General features: G+C 37.8%; 1 protein-coding gene across 1 annotated transcript in view; it reads right to left on the bottom strand.

The window, feature by feature from the left end:
* Positions 1–19,168, bottom strand: part of CCDC192 (coiled-coil domain containing 192) — a 237,253-nt gene extending 218,085 nt beyond the window's left edge. Inside the window, exons 1-2 of the mRNA XM_055299209.2 lie at positions 19,052–19,168; positions 14,060–14,111 (exon numbers count right to left, since the gene is read on the bottom strand). Coding sequence (XP_055155184.1) covers positions 14,060–14,111; positions 19,052–19,167 — 168 coding nt within the window. The 5' untranslated portion in view covers position 19,168. The remainder of the gene's footprint in view (positions 1–14,059; positions 14,112–19,051) is intronic.
* Between the last annotated feature and the right edge of the window lie 1,477 nt (positions 19,169–20,645).

Here is a 20,645-nt window from a genome sequence, read left to right as displayed (position 1 = left end):
TTTTGCCTCTGCTCTGGGAATATGTACAATGTTGAACATGAGAGAGATGATTTAGGGTATCTGGTGGAAGAAATTTCTAAGCAGCAAAGCATTCAAGATATGCACTGGCTGGTTGTAACAGCATATGGTCATATGCATGAGCAAAGAAATGATCTGAAACTGAAAATAATATCTAAAAGGGAAGCAGTGTGTAAAAGTTTGGAAAATTTGCAGCCCAGACATGTAGTAGAAAATAAAAACCCATTTTCTGGGGAGAAATTCAAGCCAGCTACAGAAATTTGCATATGTAAAGAGGAGCCAAATGTGGATAGTCAAGATAATGGGGAAAAGACCTCGAAGACATTTCAGAGAACTTCACGTCAGCCCCTCCCATCATAGGCCTGGAGGCCAAGGAAGGAAGAATGATTTTGTGGCCAGGCCCAAGGTCCTGCTGCTCTCTGTACAGCCTCAGGACATGGCGCCATGCATTATAGCCATTCCAGGCCCAGCCATCTTAAGGTCTGTATCTTAAAGGTCCCAAGATACAGCTCACCCTGTTGTTTCAGAGGGTTCAAGTTGTAAGCCTTGGAGGCTTCCATGTGGTGTTAAGCCTATGGGTGCAGAATGTGAGAGTTGAGGCTTAGGAGCCTCTGCCTAGAATTCAGAGAATGTATGGAAAGGCCTGAATGTCCAGGCAGAAGTCTGCTGCAGGGCCAAAGCCCTCATGGAGAACCTCTACTAGGGCAGTGTGGAGGAGAAATATGGGGTTGGAGCCTACATACAGAGTCCCCAATGGGGCATTGCCTAGTGGAGCTCTTTGAAGAGAGCCACCATCCACCAGACCCCAGCATGGTAGATCCACCAACAGCTTGCATCGTGCACCTGGAAAAGCTGCAGGCACACTCAATGCCAGCCCATGAAAGCAGCCATGGGGGCTGTCCTCTGCAGAACCACAGGGGCAGAGCTACCCAAGGCCTTGGGATTCTGCCCATTTCATCAGTGTTGCCAGGATGTGAAACATGGAGTCAAAGGAAATCATTTTGGAGCTTTAAGATTGAATGAGTGCCCTGCTGAGTTTTGGACTTGCATGGGGCCTTTAGCCCCTTTGTTTGGGCTGATTTTTCCCTTTTAGAATAGGAGTATTTACCCAATGCCAGTACCCCCATTGTATCTTGGAAGTAACTAACTGGTTTTGATTTTACATACTCATAGGCAGAAGGGACTTATTTTGTCTCAGAAGATACTTCGGACTGTAGACTTTTGAGTTAATGCTGAAATTATTTAAGACTTGGGAGATTGTTGAGAAAGGTTGATTGTATTTTGCAATGTGAGAAGGACATGAGATTTGGGAGGGTGAGGGTGAAATGATATGGTCTGAGTTTGTGTCCCAGCACAAATCTCATGTTGAATTGTGATCCCCAATGTTGGAGGAAGAGTCTGGTGGGAGACTATTGGATCAGTGGGGTGGACATCCCCCTTGCTGTTCTCATGATAATGAGTGAGTTCTCATGAGATCTGGTTGTTTAAAAAGCATATGTCACCTCCCCTCTCTCTCTCTTCCTCCTGGTCTGGCCATGCGAGACGTGCCTCCTTCTTCTTCAACTTCCACCATGATTATAAGTTTTCTGAGGCCTCCCAGCCATGATTTCTGTAGAACCATGAGCAGAACCCTGAGCCAGTTCATCCTCTTTTCTTTATAAATTACCCAGTCTCAGGTAGTTCTTTAGAGCAGTGTGAGAATGGACTAATACAGGAGGTTTCTCAAGAAAACTAAAAATAGAGCTACCACATGATTCAGCAATCCCACTGCTTGGTGTATATATATATACCATATATATATATATATATATATATACCATATATATATATATATATACCATATATATATACACCATATATATATACCATATATATATATACCATATATATATACCATATATATATACCATATATATATACCATATATATATATACCATATATATACCATATATATATATACCATATATATATACCATATATATATACCATATATATATACCATATATATATACCATATATATATACCATATATATATATATACCATATATATATACCATATATATATATACCATATATATATACCATATATATATATACCATATATATATACCATATATATATACCATATATATATATACCATATATATATATATACCATATATATATATATACCATATATATATATACCATATATATATACCATATATATATACCATATATATATACCATATATATATATATATATACCATATATATATATATATATACCATATATATATATATATATATATATATAAAGGAAATAAGCATATTGAAGAGATACCTGCACTCCCATGTTTATTGCAGCACTAGTCACAATAGCCAGGATTTGGAAGCAGTCTAAGTGTCTATCAACGGATGAATAAAAAAAGAAAATGTGGTAGATGTACACAATGGTGTACTAGTCAGCCATATAAAAGAATGATATCCCGTCCTTTTCAACAATATGGATGAAACTGGAGGACATTATGTTAAGTGAAATAAACCTGTCAAGAAAGACAAACTTTGCATGCTCTCACTCATTTTGGGGAGCTAAAAATTAAAACAATTGAATCCATGGAGATAAAAAGTGGAAGGATGGCTAACAGAAGCTGGAAGGGGTCTGTGGATAAAGAGCTAAAAATTAAAACAATTGAATCCATGGAGATAAAAAGTGGAAGGATGGCTAACAGAAGATGGAAGTGAGGATGGTTAATGGGTACAAAAATGTAGTTAGAGAAAATGAATAAGATCTAGTATTTGATAGCACAACAGGGTGAGTACAGTCAACAATAACTTATTGTACATTTAAAAATAACTAAAAGAGTATAATTGGATTGTTTGTAACACAAATGAAATATAAAAGCTTGAGGTGATGGGTACCCATTTATCCTGTTGTGATTATTATATATTTATGCCTATATCAAAATATTTCATCTCATGTACCCCGTAGATATATACACTTACTGTGTACCCATAACAATTAAAAATTTTTAAATATTTTTAACAAGATGATCCTCAAAACTTGCTTCCCCTTGCCCAGTCTTCCCTGATCTAAACATTCAGTTTCCAGAGGATGAGCAAGTTATACATAAAATCTGATTTTATTCAAAATGTTAGTACAGAGTAACCCTTAAACTCTAAGGATATATATTTCTCTCCCTTTTTCACATTACCAAATTCCCTTCCTTCTATACATACAAACTCCTCAACACCCTCATAGGGAATAAAATGTGCCAGCACTACACAGCACAAATTAGTATGCTTTCCTCAAATTATGCCAGTTGTTAGGAACTTTTTGCCATTTGAAGGAGCCAAATGGAGAAAAAAAATGTCATGGGTATCTGATGAAACAAATTTGGAGACACTAAAATGCTTCCGTTTATAGAGGTTCTGTGCACCACTGGTGCCTCTTGGGGAAATTCTGAAAAACGTTCTGTCTGTAAACAATCTGTTACAGCGACACATGTTTTCTAAATTTGTCTGTTGACATTTAAAAAAATTTAAAAAATGCATGAAGACAGGACCTTATACATTTGTACTATCATATAAATTAAAAACGAAATAGGTCGTCTTGCCCAGTTGTTTGTGAAGGATCATTTTCTAAACGATACTTCCCAGATATTTGGCCAACCTCATTTTAAATCACTAAGATCTTTTTTATGGCCTCTGCTCTCAAGTTAAATAGCACTTATTATTAAAGTGAGAACTTCTGGAGATAATTCTTCCTTCTTAGGTTTAATTCTGTTTTTTTTGTTGTTTTGTTCTGTTTTGTTTTTGTTTTTGTTTTTTGTCTAGCTTTATATTGCTATAATTTTCTGGTCACAAGATAGTTCTAAAACTTTTCCCAGGCACATAATATGATTTTACTTCACAAGCCTGAAGTTGTTTGGGACTATGTGACTTCTTTGGCTGATGAAGGAGTGCAGAAGTTATATGTGTAACTTCTGGATAGAACCCTCACAATGACAATTTTCCCCCTCCTACCCATTGCGGCCCAGATTGCAGAAATGCATTTCCAGGTGAAGTGTCCATCCAGAGAGTTCCCTAGAGACCTTCTGCTTCCCAACTTTAATAGCTTTTATGAAGGAGAAATAAATTATTAAGGTAAATAAACTATTAAGAATTTAGTCAATTGCAGCAGATAACGTTCAAAAAATTGATGATAATCAAATTAAATAAAATTAATTGAAATTTTGATCTTTCTTGATATCAGGCAAAAAAAAAAAATTCCCAATTACAAGGATACTATTACTACTACCTTTCTATGCACTGCTTGAGCCGAAATCTGCAGAAGCTTTTTTTCTGCAGAGAATTTAGGCTACACTATTTAAATTGGGTGAATACAGTTACACAGGGGCAGGGAAGAGAATGGGAACAGGAGAGTATAATGTGGATAAATAAGATCTGGGAAAATAACGTTACTTACCTTTAGCAGAAGAATCTAGAAATAAAGATTCAATTTACATACTATTTGTGTCCTTTTGTGGCAAAAAGTAAATTCTTAAAACTGAATATATGAACATTGCAATGATTTGTTAAATAAAATATTTTACTTCCCTGAAGTTTGCAAGCAGATATTCATTTAATTTCTTATGTATATTAAGAAAGATTTCTCTAAAGGGCTGTCAGTTACAATGACAGTTTCTATTCATATTTTTTTGTCTTGCCTTCAGTGATAACACTATGGCTGTTTAATATTTCTTATTAATTTCTATTCACACAACCTCATTCATTAGGTTATGATTTATTCTGGTACTTGTGGTTGTATGAGGTTAGGGTTCCAGGAAACAGAGTCTGAAAGAGAGATTTGGCTGCAGAAGTCTTATTGGAGATGGCCCCTATAAAATAAGGAAACAAGGAAAAATACAACAGAGGCTTCAGCCAATTCCAAGGGGAGATATGGAGCTGGGATAGCCCTTCAGAACTGTTCCCAATCAAAGCAAGGAGGTCACATCTTATGGCCCTGCATCAGAAGTCATTGAATGAAGGTTAATCCTATGAAGAAGGAGGTGGGGCAGGTAATTGTAGTAAATTGGAGCTCCCTCAGCTGAGGGAAATTTCTAGAGAGATTATAGACCTAAATATAAAAAGAGAAACTTCCTGGACACATACAACCTATCAAGAATAAAACATGAAGAAATAGTAAACCTGGACTGACCAATAACAAATAACAAGATGGAATCAGTAATAAAAATCTCCCATCAAAGAAAAGCTCAGGACCTGACAGCTTCACTGCTGAAATCTACCAAACATTTAAAGAAGAACTAATATCAATTCTTCTTAAACTATTCCAAACAATTGAAGTGAAGAGAATTCTTCCTAACTCAGTCTATGAAGTGAGCATTACCCTGATACAAAACCAGGCAAGGACACAACAAACAAGAAAACTACAGGCCAGTATTCCTGATGAACACAGAGGCAAAAATCCTCAACAAAATGCTAGCAAATCCAATCCAATAGCACATCAAAAAGACTATTCATCATGATTAAGTGAGATTCATACCAGGGATACAAGGAGAGTTCAACATTCACAAATCAATAAACATTACTCATTACATCAACAGAATGAAGGCCAAAAACATATGATCATTTCAACAGATACAAAAAAAAAAAAAGCATTTGATGAAATGCAACATCCCTTCATGATAAAAACTCTCAACAAATTTGGTATAGAAGGAATGTGCCTCAGCACAATAAAGACCATATATGACAAAGCCATATCTAATATCATACTGAATGGAGAAATGTTGAAAACATTTTTACTAAAATCACAAGACAAGGATGCCCACTTTTACTAATTTTGTTCAACATAGTACTGGAAGCCCTAGCCAGAGCAATTAGGCAGTAGAAAGAAACGCAGGGCCTTCAAACTGTAAAGGAGGAAATCAGATTGTTCCTGTTTACAGATGACATGATCTTTTGTGTATGAAACTTCAAAGACTTTACACAAAAACAGATCTTTACAATAAAAACTACAAAACATTGATGAAAGAAATGGGTAAACAAATAAATGGAAAGATTTCTCATGTTCATAGACATATATTAATATTGTTAAAATGTCTTCACTATCCAAAGAAATTTACAGATTAAATGCAATCCCTATCAAAATGCCAATGGTATCCTTCACAGAAATAGAAAAAAACAATCCCAAAATTGGTATGGAACCAAAAAAGACTCCAAATAGCCAAAGCAATCTTGATCAAATAAAACCAAGCTAGAGGCATACTACCTTACTTCCAAATATACTGCAAAGCAATCGTAAACAAAACAGCATGCCACTGGCATAAAATACAGAAATCCACACATTAACAGCCAACTGAGCTTCAACAAAGTTGCCAATAATACATACTGAAGAAAAGACTGTCTCTTCAATAAATGGTGCTGGAAAAACTGGACATCCACATGCAGAAGAATGAAACTAGTCTCCTATCTCTTCCAACTTACAGAAATCAACTCAAAATGGATTAAAGACTTAAATGTAAACCTGAAACTATGAAACCACTGGAATAAAATATAGGGAAAGCGCTTTGTGAGATTGGTATGGGTGAGGATTTTTTGAATAAGATCTCAAAAGCACATGTAACAAAAGCAAAATTAGACAAATGGGACTGCATCAATTTGAAAAGCTTCTGTATTGCAAAGGAAGTAATCAATATAGTGAAGAAACAACCCACAGAACGGGAGAAAATATTCACAAAGTATGCATCTGACAAGGCGTTAATAACCAGAATATATAAGGATCCTTAACAACTCAATAGCAAAAAAAACCTAATAATCTGATTATAAATGGGCAAAATACCTAAATAGACATTTCTCAAAAGACAAATTGCCAACACGTATATTTTTTAAATGCTCAACTTCACTAATTGGGAAAATGCAAATCAAAACCACAATAAGATATCATCTCACCCTAGTTAGAATGAATATTATTGAAAAGACAAAAAATAATGAATGCTGGTGAGAGCAGGGAGAATGGGAGATTCTTACATATTGTTGGTGAGAATGCAAATTAGTACAACCAATGTGGAAAAGAGTAGGGAGGTGCCTTAAAAATTAAAAATAGAACGACTGGCCAGGCGCAGTGGCTCATGCCTGTAATCCCAGCACTTTGGGAAGCCAAGGCAGATGGATCACTTGAGGTAAGGAGTTGAAACCCTATCTCTACTTAAAAAAAAGTACAAAAGTTATCCAGGCGTGGTGGCATGTGCCTGTAGTCCCAGGTACTCAGGAGGCTAAGGCAGGAGAATCACTTGAATCTGGGAGGCAGAGGTTGCAGTGTGCCAAGACTACACCACTGCACTCTAGCCTGGGTGACAGAGTGAGATTCTGTCTAAAAATAAATAAATAAATAAACTACCCTGTGATCCAATAGCCCCACTACTTGGTCTATATCCAAAGGAAATGAAATTAGTATGTCAAAGAGATATCTGCACACTCACGTTTATTGCAGCACTATTCACAATAGCAAAGATATTAAGTCCAACTAAGTATCCATCAATGGATGAGTGACTAAAGAAAATGTGATCTATTTACGCAACAGAATACCATTCAGCCACAAAAAAGACTGAAATTGTGTCATTTGCAGTAACATAGGTAGACCTGGAGGACATCATGATAAGTGAAATAAGCCAGACACAGAAAGACAAATACTGCATAATCTTACTTATATGTGGAATCTAAAAAAATCGATTTCATAGAAAGAGAGAGTAAAATAGGGGTTACCCAAGGCTGAAGAAGATTGGGGAGATGGTGGTATAGGGGGATAAATACAAAGTTATAGCTAGACAGGAGGAATAAGTTCTAGTGTTCCACTGCAAAGCAGAGTAACTACAGTTAACAATAATACATTTGTATATTTCAAAATAGCTAGAAAAGAGGTTTTTTAATGTTTTTAGCAAAGAAATTATAAATGTCTGAGGTAATAGATATGCTAATTATCCTAATTTGATCACTACACATTATATACACATATTAAAACATCACACTGTACCCCATAAATATGTACAATTATTATGTGTCAATTACTTTTTAAAAGATGAAAACAACAGGAAAAAATCCCTAAAAGTATAACATTCCTAGAATAAAAATTAGGAGAAATATTTGTAACCTCAGGCAAAGATTTTTTTAGATCAGATGTCAAAAGCGTGGTCCATGAAAATACAAATTGATAAATTAGATATCATCAAAATGAAAAACTTCTGTTCATCTACAGACATTACTAAGAGAATTACGAGACCAAGTACAGACAGGAGAAAATACTTGCAAAATATATATGAAAAATTCCTTACATCCAAATTATATTTTTTTAAACTCTCATTATCAAATAAGAAACTAACACAACTTGAAAATGGACAAAAGGCTTGAATAAATACTTCACTAAATAAGATTGAAGGATGGCAAATAAGCAAGTGAAAAGTTGCTCAACACCATTAGCTATTAAGGAAATGCAAATTAAAACCACAATGAGTTATAACTAAACCTATTAGAATGACTAAATTTTTTTTTGTTGTTTTGAGACGGAGTTTCTCTGTTGTTGCCCAGGCTGGAGTCCAATGGTGTGATCTCGGCACACCGCAACCTCCGCCTCCCGGGTTCTAGTGATTCTCCTGCCTCAGTCTCCCGAGTAGCTGGGATTACAGACATGCACCACCATGCCCGGCTAATTTTGTATTTTTAGTAGAGACAGTGTTTCTCCATGTTGGTCAGGCTGGTCTTGAACTCCCGACCACAGGTGATCTGCCCACCTTGGCCTCCCAAAGTGCTGGGATTACAGGCGTGAGCCACTGTACCCAGCCACAGAATGACTAAAATTTTAAAGGCTGACCTTCATAGGGTTGCAAAGAATGTAGATGAACTAAAATTTTCATGCATTGCTGGTGGGGATGTTAAATGATACAATGACTTTGGAAAACAGGTTAGCAGGTTTTTTAAAAGTTATAGGTACACCTACCATATGACTCTACCATTCCAGTCTTGTGTATTTTCCCAAGAGAAAAGAAAGCATATGTCTATACAAAGACTCATGCATGAATATTCATAGAAGCCTTATTTTTCAGAGCCTAAAACTGGAAATAATCTAAATGTCAGTCAACAGACAAAGGATTGTCTTAGTCTGTTGTGTGTTGCTATAAAAGAATATCTGAGGCTGGGTAATTTGAAAAGAAAAGAGGTTTATTTGGCTGATGGATCTGTAGGCTGTACAAGAAGCATGGTGTCAGCATCTGCTTAGTTTCTGGAGGATCTCAGACTGCTTCCACTAATGGTGGAAGGACCAAGAATGTGCAGATTATCACAGGGTGAGACAGGAAGCAAGGAGACAACGCAGGCAGGTGCCAGACTCTTTTTAACAATCAGCTTATTGAGAACTCACCCCCAAGGGAGGATGTTAATCTATTCATGAGGGATCCACCCCCATGACCCAAACACCTCCCATTAGAACTCCCTCTAACACTGGAGATCAAAGTTCAACATGAGATTTGATGGGGGCAAACAAACCATATCCAATCTGTAGCAGGGATAAACAAATTGGTACCTCCAATAAAATGGGAAACTATTCTGCAATGAAAATGAGTTATTGATACACACTACAACATGGATAAATTTCAAAACAATTTTTCTAAGTGAAAGAAAGCAGTAAAAAAGGGTACATTCTGTATGTCTTCATTTATAAAAATCACAAGGAAATGCTTGAGGGTTGTGGGCAGGTGGGGAGAGGCAGGTGGGGGAATTCCTAAGGCGCATGAGTAACTTTTGAGGGTGGTAGATAGGCTCATTATCCTGATTGTGGTAGTAGCTTCACATGGTATCAAAACTCATCAACTTGTATACTTTAAATGTGTCAATTATGCCTTAGTAAAGCTGAAAGAGACAGAAAGAAAGGAGAGGCAAAACAAAGAGTTTTGAGATGTAATTTCTTACCTATTAGAGTGGTAAAAAAATTAACCTATTTCCCAGAACAGCAACAAATCTTTATTTAAATATAGATACATGTACAATTTTATATTGTTCTCATCTTAACAATAAACAGTGATATCTCCTTTAAATCACTTATTTAAAACACAAATGATATATTGATAACCTTGATTCATTAACGATTTGGAAGTTTGCTCATCAAAGGAAAGAATCTTTTGAAAGTCATCTTAGAATGTTAAAATTTATAGGTACCAGAAATATGACCAAATGTATGTTTCCAGCAAAACTAATAGTATATTACACTAAGTATTAAAAGAAGAACAGAATTTATATAATTTGACACAACTAAGACACTGCTTGCTTTCCCCAAATTATCAAACATAATATCTTTTAGCTACTTTAAGGTCACTTTGTAAAGCTGACTTCCTATGTAGTGGGCTATTATTTGATCTTACAAATTAAAAACCAAAAAGTGCTTTCATATCTTTGGCACTTAAAATAGTGATTCTTTAATAAAGTCATCACTAAATTACTACTTGAAAGCTAAAGGGCTTACAGGATTTTATAATAAGCCTAGTTTTGCACACTGAGTAAAATACTTTATATATATTCTAGAGCTAATGAATTAACACCTGTAGTCTTACTTTTAGATGTGCCACTCCACATAACCAATGACATTATATGTTTTACATTGCTCATTTCTATGTGTCTAGATCTCAGAAATAGTTCAGAGTGAGCAGTCCTGATCCTATTTAGGCCAACCCTTCTTGCAGTAGAATTTTTATTTCCTAAACAGTTTCAAGTGAGATAATTTATATGCACTAGCTATTCTGTCAGAATATGTTAAAATGCAGCAAAAGCAATAGTTTATATAACATTCTAATTCTCCAGCAGGCCCAAGGAATAGATAGGGTTGAGATAAATGGGGACTACCTGGCACCCGAGAGTGGATTTAAACAAAGTCTTACTGGATTATCCCATCAGGTTCCTGCGATAAAGTAAACACATATTCTTTGATCACTTAACATCTGGAGCTCCTTGAATCTCCCCAAATCTCAATTTCTTAATTTCTAAATTGGTAATAATAACAATAGGAAGAAATTATCAATATAACAATGATGATGCCAGACACTAACCTCATGGGCTGCTCTATGGATTCAGAGGGACAGGGAATTTCAATCACCTGCTACTATGCCTGGAGCTCAGTCTGTTTTATTTCAAATGATATCGATTGAGAGCCATCTCGATGTCTGAAATTTTGTCCCAGAGACTAATAAAGCTCAGTCCTTTCTCTAGGAATGCACAGTTTACCAACAGAGTTCAAAAGTCAAAGTAGATTCAGAGAATAATGCAGTAAAAGCAAATAAAGAACCACCAAGACACAAAGGCAGAGAGAGTGGGGTTAATTCTGCTTGGTAGTCAAGAAAACTTCATGAAAAGATTTTCTCATCTCTGTCTTCTTGACCAAAACTAAAAGCAATTATTTAAAAGAGGCAACTGAGATCCACCTGCAGTTTTGTTCCTCATGGTTCACAGCAGAATCCGTTCTGCTGAGTTCTGTGCTCTGTGAGTTCCATGACTTTAAAGAGACTGTGTTGTGGAAGGAGGCAGCAGTAATCATGGATATCCCCACCACTTTGAGGTCTCTAATCCCAACTGCCTCCAGCTAAATGTATTTCTTTAGAAATATTTTTTAAAAAATCAGAAACTGAAGCACAACCAGTTCCTTCAAGCCCCAGGGATCCCAAGCTTGCCCAATGTAAATTGGAAGGGGATGGATTCTGAACTCCAGGAAGCTAATTGAAGCCCTTGGCAGAAATCCTAAAGGTAGTAGGTAATTGGCACCTTGTCCTTCAGTGTAGATACCGCCCATGAGAGGGTTACCTCTAGGGTGCTGGTTGATTAGCTTCCTTAGAAGACAAGGCAGTTAAGTAGAAATTGGTTCCCTGAAGATTCCCATGTCCCAGATTCAAGGGTCCCCACCAACCAGAGAAAAATTGTTTTCATATGGTCCAGTGAGGGACACTCTTTGGGCAACAGTATCATAAACAGCTCCATTAAATGAAGCAAAACTTCATTATCAGGTTTTCTTAGCTAAAAAAAAGCAACATAAGATTAAATTATCACTAGAGTTAGAAAATACATTTTTAATTGAAACCAAACTAATTTGATTTGCCTTTGGCTAATATTTCTTCAAGAGAAACTCTCTTTCTGAAAATTATTATAAATTTGAGAGCTATGTCCAGTTTGTCTAGGACCAGGTAAAATGAACTACACTGAGAAGAGAGATGTTAACATTTTATGATCAAAAATAATTGTACAGAAGTGAGATTCTACATATATCACTCACAAGAGAATCAATTATTCTTAGCTGGTGATAAGGTTTCGATCTGTGTCCCTGTCCAAATCTCATGTTGAATTATAATTCCCAGTGTTGGAGGAGGACGCCTGGTGGGAGGTGATTGGATCATGGAGGCAGTTTCTCATGAATGGTTTAGAACCATCCCCTTGGTGCCTTGGTGCTGTTCTCATGATGGTGAGTGAGTTTTCAGGAGATTTGGTTGCTAAAAAGTGTGTAGCATTGGCCCTCTCTCTCTCTCTCGCTCGCTCCTGCTCCCACTGTGTGAGATGCCTCGCCACCCCTTTGCCTTCTGCCATAATTGGAAGCTTCCTAAGGCCTCCCCAGAAGCAGAAGCCGAAGCCACTACGCTTCCCGTACAGCCTGCAGAAGCGCAAGCCAATTAAATGTCTTTTCTTTACAAATTACTCAGTCTCAGGTATTTCTTTATAGTGGTGCGAGAACAAACTAATACAGCTAGTGATGCTGGGATTGCAAGGGAGTGGTAGGCCAGAACTGCTGAATCCAGAAAGAAATAGAGAAATTAAAGAACAAAGTTCCCTGGCCCACAGGGAAGCCCAGTGGAATGCTATCAATTCTGAATAACCATGCTCCTGTACACTCTCAGGCACTTAACCATTTTCACATCCCAAAAATATTATTTGAAGTAGACTAGTTTAGTCTCATTATCTTTATTCTACAGATGAAAAGTAAAGCTTGGAGAGTTTAAATGACTTGGCTATCATCACACAGGTTGGAGATGGCAAATTTTGGCCTCATCCCAAGTCTTGATTCCTAGTCTGTACTTTTTCTTTTTTTTTATTATGTTTTTTTTTTATTATGTTTTTTTTTTTTTATTATACTTTAGGGTTTTAGGGTACATGTGCACAATGTGCAGGTTTGTTACATATGTATCCATGTGCCATGTTGATTTCCTGCACCCATTCCTAGTCTGTACTTTTTCTCCATACTACACTGCCTCTATATTAGAGCTGAAAAAATTGTTCCAGAAATATCTCTGGTGGAGTCCAGAGGGTCTTCAACCTGAATCAAAGGAGATTAAGGGAAATATAGATAGCTAATTTTTTCTTTTTAAAGAAAAATCCTCAAACTTACATAAAAGTAGAGAATTGGTATAATGATCTTCTGTATACCCATCACCTAGCTCCAGCACCTCTCAGCAACCCACAGTTTCACTGGAGGCCTAGGGAGAGACTCAGTGGTGCTTAGGTAGAAAGGACCCAGCTTTGCCAAGACATAATGGAGCTCATGGTGTAAGAAGCCTTCAAGGGTCACAGCGACTTGAAAGAGAATAAAAATAAATAGATCTGGAATAGACTGTGATTTAAACCTAAGTCTAGCTAAACCAAATACTGTGTTGTGCCCAATGTGTATCATTCATGTGTGAATTCCAGGATTTCCTCATACACAAGCTGACACTTCAAAAATAGCCCAGGATGTCTATAGTATTGTAGGGCCACAGAGAGCAGTGTGGCATTTATTACATGTCAAAATAAGAAAGGCCGTGCCACATCACACCTAACTTTTCGAAAGCCCCAGTAACATCCCATAGTTACCACACCACTCCACTTTACATCAATCGCCTACTTGGAAAACAACTTTCTACGTTTTATTTCTAAAATCTTTACTAGTAACATGTGAAAACTAAACAATATCAAGAAAACCTCAATATTAATTAAAGAAGTTAGTTTCATTACCTATAATGATTTTTTTTAAATAAAGAGTTCATACAAACTTCATTTCTTACCGATACTTTGTTTTCTTGTTGTGTATCTGACTCTAAACTTCCAGATGTCATGCTGAAAAAAAGTCAATGTTTAGAATTCCAAAATTTTATTTCAGGCACTCATGTGCACACACACACCCCCGCACCTACAATGAATAGATCATTACACTGTAACATTTAAAATAAATTTTCTAAAGTATTTCCTCCAAATGTCAATTTCTGGACATTTCTAAGAGAAATAAAAATAATGGAATGTAAACTTTACTCGCGGAAGATAAAATATCCTTTAAAGGTTCTCTTGAGAATAAGTAGTCTGAACAGTACAATCTGTTCTGAAAACCTGAACAATCTTGTATTTCAACTAAAAAAAAAAAGTGGGGAGAGGAAAGCATAACTCCTAAGAATCAGCAGACGTAGAGAATTCTTCGTCTCCTACACTGTTCTCTCTCCCTCTCTCTTCTCTCTCTATCTCCTGGATCATTTCCATTAGCTTATAAACATGTTGTTATTTATCATGTCTAGAGCCTTCTTACCACTTTAGTTTCCACTTGATTATACTGACCTCTTTTGCTATTCAGGTTACAGCAAAACGATATTCTCACTGTCTCCAATTCCTTCCCTTCTAGTTTTCTTTCTTTTTTGCTAAAGCCACTGCAATTAGACTAGTACCACTACTAGTACCACTCCGCAGAAACTGCACTTGTCCAATTCACCAGAGATCTCTGCATTCCTATAGCCAGTGATTATTTTTCACAACTCGCCTTAACAGCTTTTGACATGAGTCATCACTCTCTCTCCGAAATACTTTCTTCACTCAGTTCCCAGCACATCCAAGGGCCCTGGATACTTTCTTTAAGTCTATCCACTTGGCTTACTCTTCCTTCCTTCTTGCCTTTGCTCAAATGTCACCACCTCAGTGGACCTACCATATGTATCTCATTTAAAATTTAACCCCTCACCTCATCACCATACTATTTTCTCTGTGATACTTACCACATTCTAACATACTATATAGTTTTCTTACTTATTATATTTTTTGTGTCATCTCCCAACTGAAAATGTAAACTCCTTGAAGATAGGAATTTTTTTCTGTTGTTTTTGTTACTCTACCCTCAGCAACTTGAAGAAGGATAGGATGGTCAACAAATATTTGTTGAATAAATAAATGAGTTATCTAATAAACCTCATAGATGTAATAGATTCCTTTCTATTGTTGCCAATCAATAAAGCCTTACTTTTTTTTTTTTTTTTTCTGAGATGGAGTCTTGCTCTGTCGCCCAGGCTGGAGTGCAGTGGCACAATCTCGGCTCACTGCCTCCACTTCCTGGGTTCAAGTGATTCTCCTGCCTCAGCCTCCCGAGTAACTGGGATTACAGGTGCATGCCACCACACCTAGCTAATTTTTGTATTTTTGGTAGAGACAGGGTTTCACCATGTTGGCCAGGATGGTCTCAATCTCTTAACCTCATGATCCACCCACCTCGGCTTCCCAAAGTGCTGGGATTACAGGCATGAGCCACTGCGCCCGGCCAATAAAGCCTTACTTTCAAATCCCAAGGTACTTTTATTATTTTCTATCCCACTATCTTCCTCATGAATACATTGTTTTATTTTCATATTTCTGTGCACATTTCTCTCTTTTACTCACTTTTCAAAAAATTTGAAACCATTTACAAATGTTCACAAGGTAATCAGTGACTACTGAACAAAATTAATTAAGTTCTCACTTAGTGAAAGGAGACACTTGGCCTCTAAGAGATGTAATTGCTTTTGTCGCACGACACCCAAATCAGCAAAAAAACAGTATTTTGGTACTTTCTACTTGACAACACCTCTTTATCATGAAATGGAAAACAAACTCTTGGTCATCACAGTTGCTGGACAAACCAACAAATGGCTTTAAAGGATCTTAATAAACTGAGCACTCTAACGAATTTCATCTTCTATCAGTGAAACTCACCAAACGGATGTTTTCCCTCAACTGTACGGCCTAATAGTCCAGAGTGTGTGTTTGTCCTTTTCTTAGTTGTTTCTTCTGGCCAGAACACTCATACTCTCTTCTCTGCTTGTTGAAATCTTACATTTCCTTACACCATAACTCAAATGCTGCCTCTCCCTGAAGAGGCAGAAGTATTTCTTGCCTTTGTATTCCACAAACAGGTTTTGGACATCCACCTCTTTCAGCCCTTATTATGGTTCATGACGTATGTGATTATTTCTCTACCTGTGTTTTGCATTTCTCAGTGACACCCTCATAGAGGACAAGGACTGTGCTTCTTTTGTTTTTTATGCTGGGCAAGAAAGTCATATTCAGTCACCGAATGAAACCAAACAAAACAAAATATGTGAGTGCAATACCCTTATGTGCATACTCAGATGTGCCACAAATGCATCACAGAAAGTACAATTTGAGACTACTTTTAAATAATAATGCCTGAAACAAAACTGGTGATTTAAAAATGAGAGCTTTGGCTGCCTGACAATTATATTTAAAGGTCATGAGTCATGGCCTCAGAGTAACCATGGTAACCCAGCATACACAGGAGAAGTCATGTTGTACAATAATTAAGGGGGGAAGAAAGCTTTAGAAAGCCTATTAGCTTTGAGATAAAGACAAAATATAATTAACAAATGTGTTTATAAAGTTTGTTTTTATTGCATTGTTTTCTTACTTCAGGGTTCATTGGGAACCTGGAAAAACTTCTTTAAATTTCTATTGGCAGGGAGTAATGATACGGCATTTTTCTCAGTGCGTTATAAGAACATTGAAATTTCTTTCCTTTAAATGAAATGTCTTTCTATCTGCTTTCTAAACTTTTTACTCCATGCTTTATGTCAAATTGGAGGACTAGTCACCAATTAGTCTGGGTGAATAAATGATTTATTTATTTATTTATTTATTTTAGACGGAGTCTCGCTCTGTCGCCCAGGCTGGAGTGCAGTGTCGCGATCTAGGCTCACTGCAAGCTCCACCTCCAGGGTTCATGCCATTCTCCTGCCTCAGCCTCCTGAGTGGCTGGGACTACAGATGCCTGCCACCACGCTCAGCTAATTGTTTGTATTTTGTTTAGTAGAGATGGGGCTTCGCCGTGTTAGCCAGAATGGTCTCGATCTCCTGACCTTGTGATACGGCTGCCTCGGCCTCCCAAAGGCTGGGATTATAGGCATGAGCCACCTCGCCTGGCCTAAATGATTCTAATAAAATTGGTTAGGAAATACAGCTACGGAGCACTTAATTTTTATAGGAGAGGATTTCCTGGGAAAATTCTGTTTTGTTCCTTAGATTAACTGCATCCAGGGCCTGACTCTCCCTTACTTAGACAACATAGGAGCAAGTTCCCATTCAGTTTATGTAAACTGTGGAGAAGGTCTGTCTCAAGGGCATGAGAAGAGAAAAGTGGAAGGGAAAGGAGAAGGGAAGGCAAACAAGACACATGGGACCAGTTTGTTCCTTCCTTAGAAGTGAAGAAGCTGAACTGAAGTCACCTACAGATCAACAAGAATAGCGTGACACTCCCCTGTCTCCTGCCTCAAAAGCCTGGCTTTCTACCTGCACAGAACACTCAGCTCCATACACCAGGAGTAAAAAATACTAACAATAATTTACAGAGAGAGCAAAGTCCTGCTTTTCACTTGTTTTTTCTGCTGATTGTACACTGGGCTATTCATTTGAAAGTTGTTAATCACAGGGCATTTTCCCTTCATTTGGTAACTTTATGTTCAACTCCCCAATTGTATACATATTGATATGTTATCTCTTTAGCTGCTTTGTTCTGGGAAAATAAAAGAAAATGAGTGTTTGCTAAATTTCATTAGCTTTAATAAATGGATAAAGCCTTACTCCCTCCCATAGATTATTTAATTTTTGAGGCTTATGGAATCCTTTGCACAAATAAACAACATTTTACATAAAATCTTAGATTCGTGAATTTCTCATATCATCCACAGACCATAGACCCAAGATGAAAAGCAAATAAGAACAAGGATCGCACATTCACATAAGGAAAATACGTTTTAAAACTTAACGAAGCAGGCCAGATGCAGTGACTCACGCCTATAATCCCAGCACTTTGGGAGGCCAAGGTGGGCGGGTCCCCTGAGGTCAGGAGCTCAAGACCAGCCTGGCCAACTTGGTGAAACCCTGTCTCTACAAAAATACAAAAATTAGCTGGGCATGATGGCAGATGCCTGTAATCCCAGCTACTCAGCAGGCTGAAGTGGGAGAAATCACTTGAACCCGGGAGGCAGAAATTGCAGTGAGCCAAGATCGCTCCATTGCACTCCAGCCTGGATGACAGAGTGAGACTCTGTCTCAAAAACAAACAAACAAACAAAAACTTTAAAAAGCAGAACTATGGTTGCGTGTGAACATCTCACAAGGATACTGCCTTACGGGATGTAGCTCCTGCTACAGAGATGTGGCCACCTCTCACTCAAGATTTATAAGAAAATTATAAATGGAAGATATTTCCACATTTGAAAGGGAAATGAGTATGGTGTCAACATGCAAAATTTCTAGTAATTAAATGCAGATCAATTAGAGAAGTGAACTGTACTTCCATATTTCTAGCCACCATTGATCTAGGTTTTTATGTGGGGAACATGTAGAGGAGGAATGACCCAGCTTTTTGTGTGTGCATCTCTTGGCAAGAGAGTAGTGAAGATGACATTTCATTTCAACTGAAAGAAGGCTGGCTTCATACCCTCCCCATTCCCACATCAGTAAAATGGCTGGGGTGGGTGAGTGCGTGATTTTTAGAAGACCAAGTAAGGGACAATTTATTTGTTCAAGAAATGTTTATTGAACCCCCACTGTGTGTCAGGCCATGCCCTATGATCTGGGAAGACAGCAGCTTTCAAAGACAGTGGCCACTCTCCAGGAAAGGATAAAAAGTCTGTCTGTTGTTATTCCCCAGACTTTAAAGAAAGATTTTCTTTGAAGTACTGAGTGAAAGCTACTTTATCCAGAAATTCCCATGAGTTATTTTGGGATGAGAGGAGCTGGGAACTCACCTGCTTCTCTCTGGGGTGTCAGGCTCTGGGATCAAAGATTTCTTGCTATGGCATTGTCCCATCTCAAGCCAGGCCCACTGGGATCCCCTGTCCCTGGGACAGAAGTCAACAGGCATCATTCTTAGAGTTTTAGAATCCCTGCTATTGCTCTGCTGTCCCTTGTTGCTAGGCTACCACAATGGCTGTGGAAAAGATAGTTAACTTCCCAAAGAAAAAAATCTCGGTTACAAAGCCGCAGTAACCTCTCAAAACATCTCACAAATCAGATCCAGGCATGAGAATAGGTGAAGAATCACCACATAGTCATCTTTTCTGGAAAACTCATTCAAAGTGGAACAGAAACAGTGGTTTCGTGCTCAAACCAAGGCATGTTTACATCCAGAACTAATGCTAAGGAAACAGCCACACTGCTGTCTGAGAGGGGTGCACGCCCAGAAATGCATTGGTTTACAGGCAATCAGTGGTTTCACCACAGACCAACCCCTTATTGTGATGATCTGCTTTCCCTGGGACCCACCGGCCCCAGATAGAAGACCCCACCCGACCATATTCTCATGAAAGCTTCTTTCCTAACACAGGATTGCACAAGTGATTCATTGTGCCTGATTAGCTGGTAGTTTGCTCATTGTTCACCTGCAGCCGCTGCTCCATCTTCCCTGTTGCTTGACCAAAGACACCAGCTACTTTCTCCCAGCCAGTTGCTGTATCTCTCCCTGAGTGCATTTGTAGACCCAAGTGAACCTGTATCCACTTCACTTTCTTCTCTGACAGGAAGTACAGGTAGGATCCCTTCAGTCCACAGCTCAGAATCACTCCTGGATTTTGGTCTGTATGTCCTGGACTCACCCAACCTAGTCACACTGCTCATCCTAAAATAAATTAGATTGGCATGACAGCAATGTTTCTAATCACAGAATTTGTTTCTAGGGTTAGAGCATTATAGAGCAAGTAACTACAATAGTAACAGGAATGAATAGTTAAGGCTGATCTCTTCAAGAGTATAATTAGCATTTGCTTCTTCAACAAAACTTCAAGTGACCCAGCCCCTTGGTAAAACAACCCTATGAATAAAATTAAGTACTATTGAGCAGTTGTTATTCTGGATAGAAAAGCCAACACTAAATGGGTACTTGTAGAATGGCAAGGATTGAGCAATTGGCCTTGCATGTAGTTAGCAGCCTGTTGGGGGTCAGAAATCATCTTACCTCTCTATGCTTTGGATTTGTTACTTTAAGAAAGAACCAAATTAGCTGGGTGTGATGGTGGGCACCTGTAGTCCCAGCTACTGGGGAGGCTGAGGCAGGAGAATGGTGTGAACCCAGGAGGCGGAGCCTGCAGTGAGCCAAGGTGGCGCCACTGCACTCCAGCCTGGGCGACAGAGCGAGTCTCAAAAAAAAAAAAAAAAGAAAGAAAAAAAGAAAAAAAAGAAAGAACCACTTGAACTATTTCTGTCATCCCTTCTAGCTCTAACATTTTGTTCTGTTTCTTTAGCTCATCTCATTAAAAAAAAAAAAAAAAAAAGCCCACAGAGTAGATTACACTTTAGTGCATTTTAGAGGAATGTCCAGATGTCCACTGTGTAGTTGTAGTCATA

This window comes from Symphalangus syndactylus, chromosome 11 (assembly GCF_028878055.3).
Source record: "Symphalangus syndactylus isolate Jambi chromosome 11, NHGRI_mSymSyn1-v2.1_pri, whole genome shotgun sequence".
Lineage (NCBI taxonomy): Eukaryota > Metazoa > Chordata > Mammalia > Primates > Hylobatidae > Symphalangus > Symphalangus syndactylus.
Note: the sequence above shows the minus strand (reverse complement) of the source record. Positions and strands in the feature narration are given on the sequence as shown.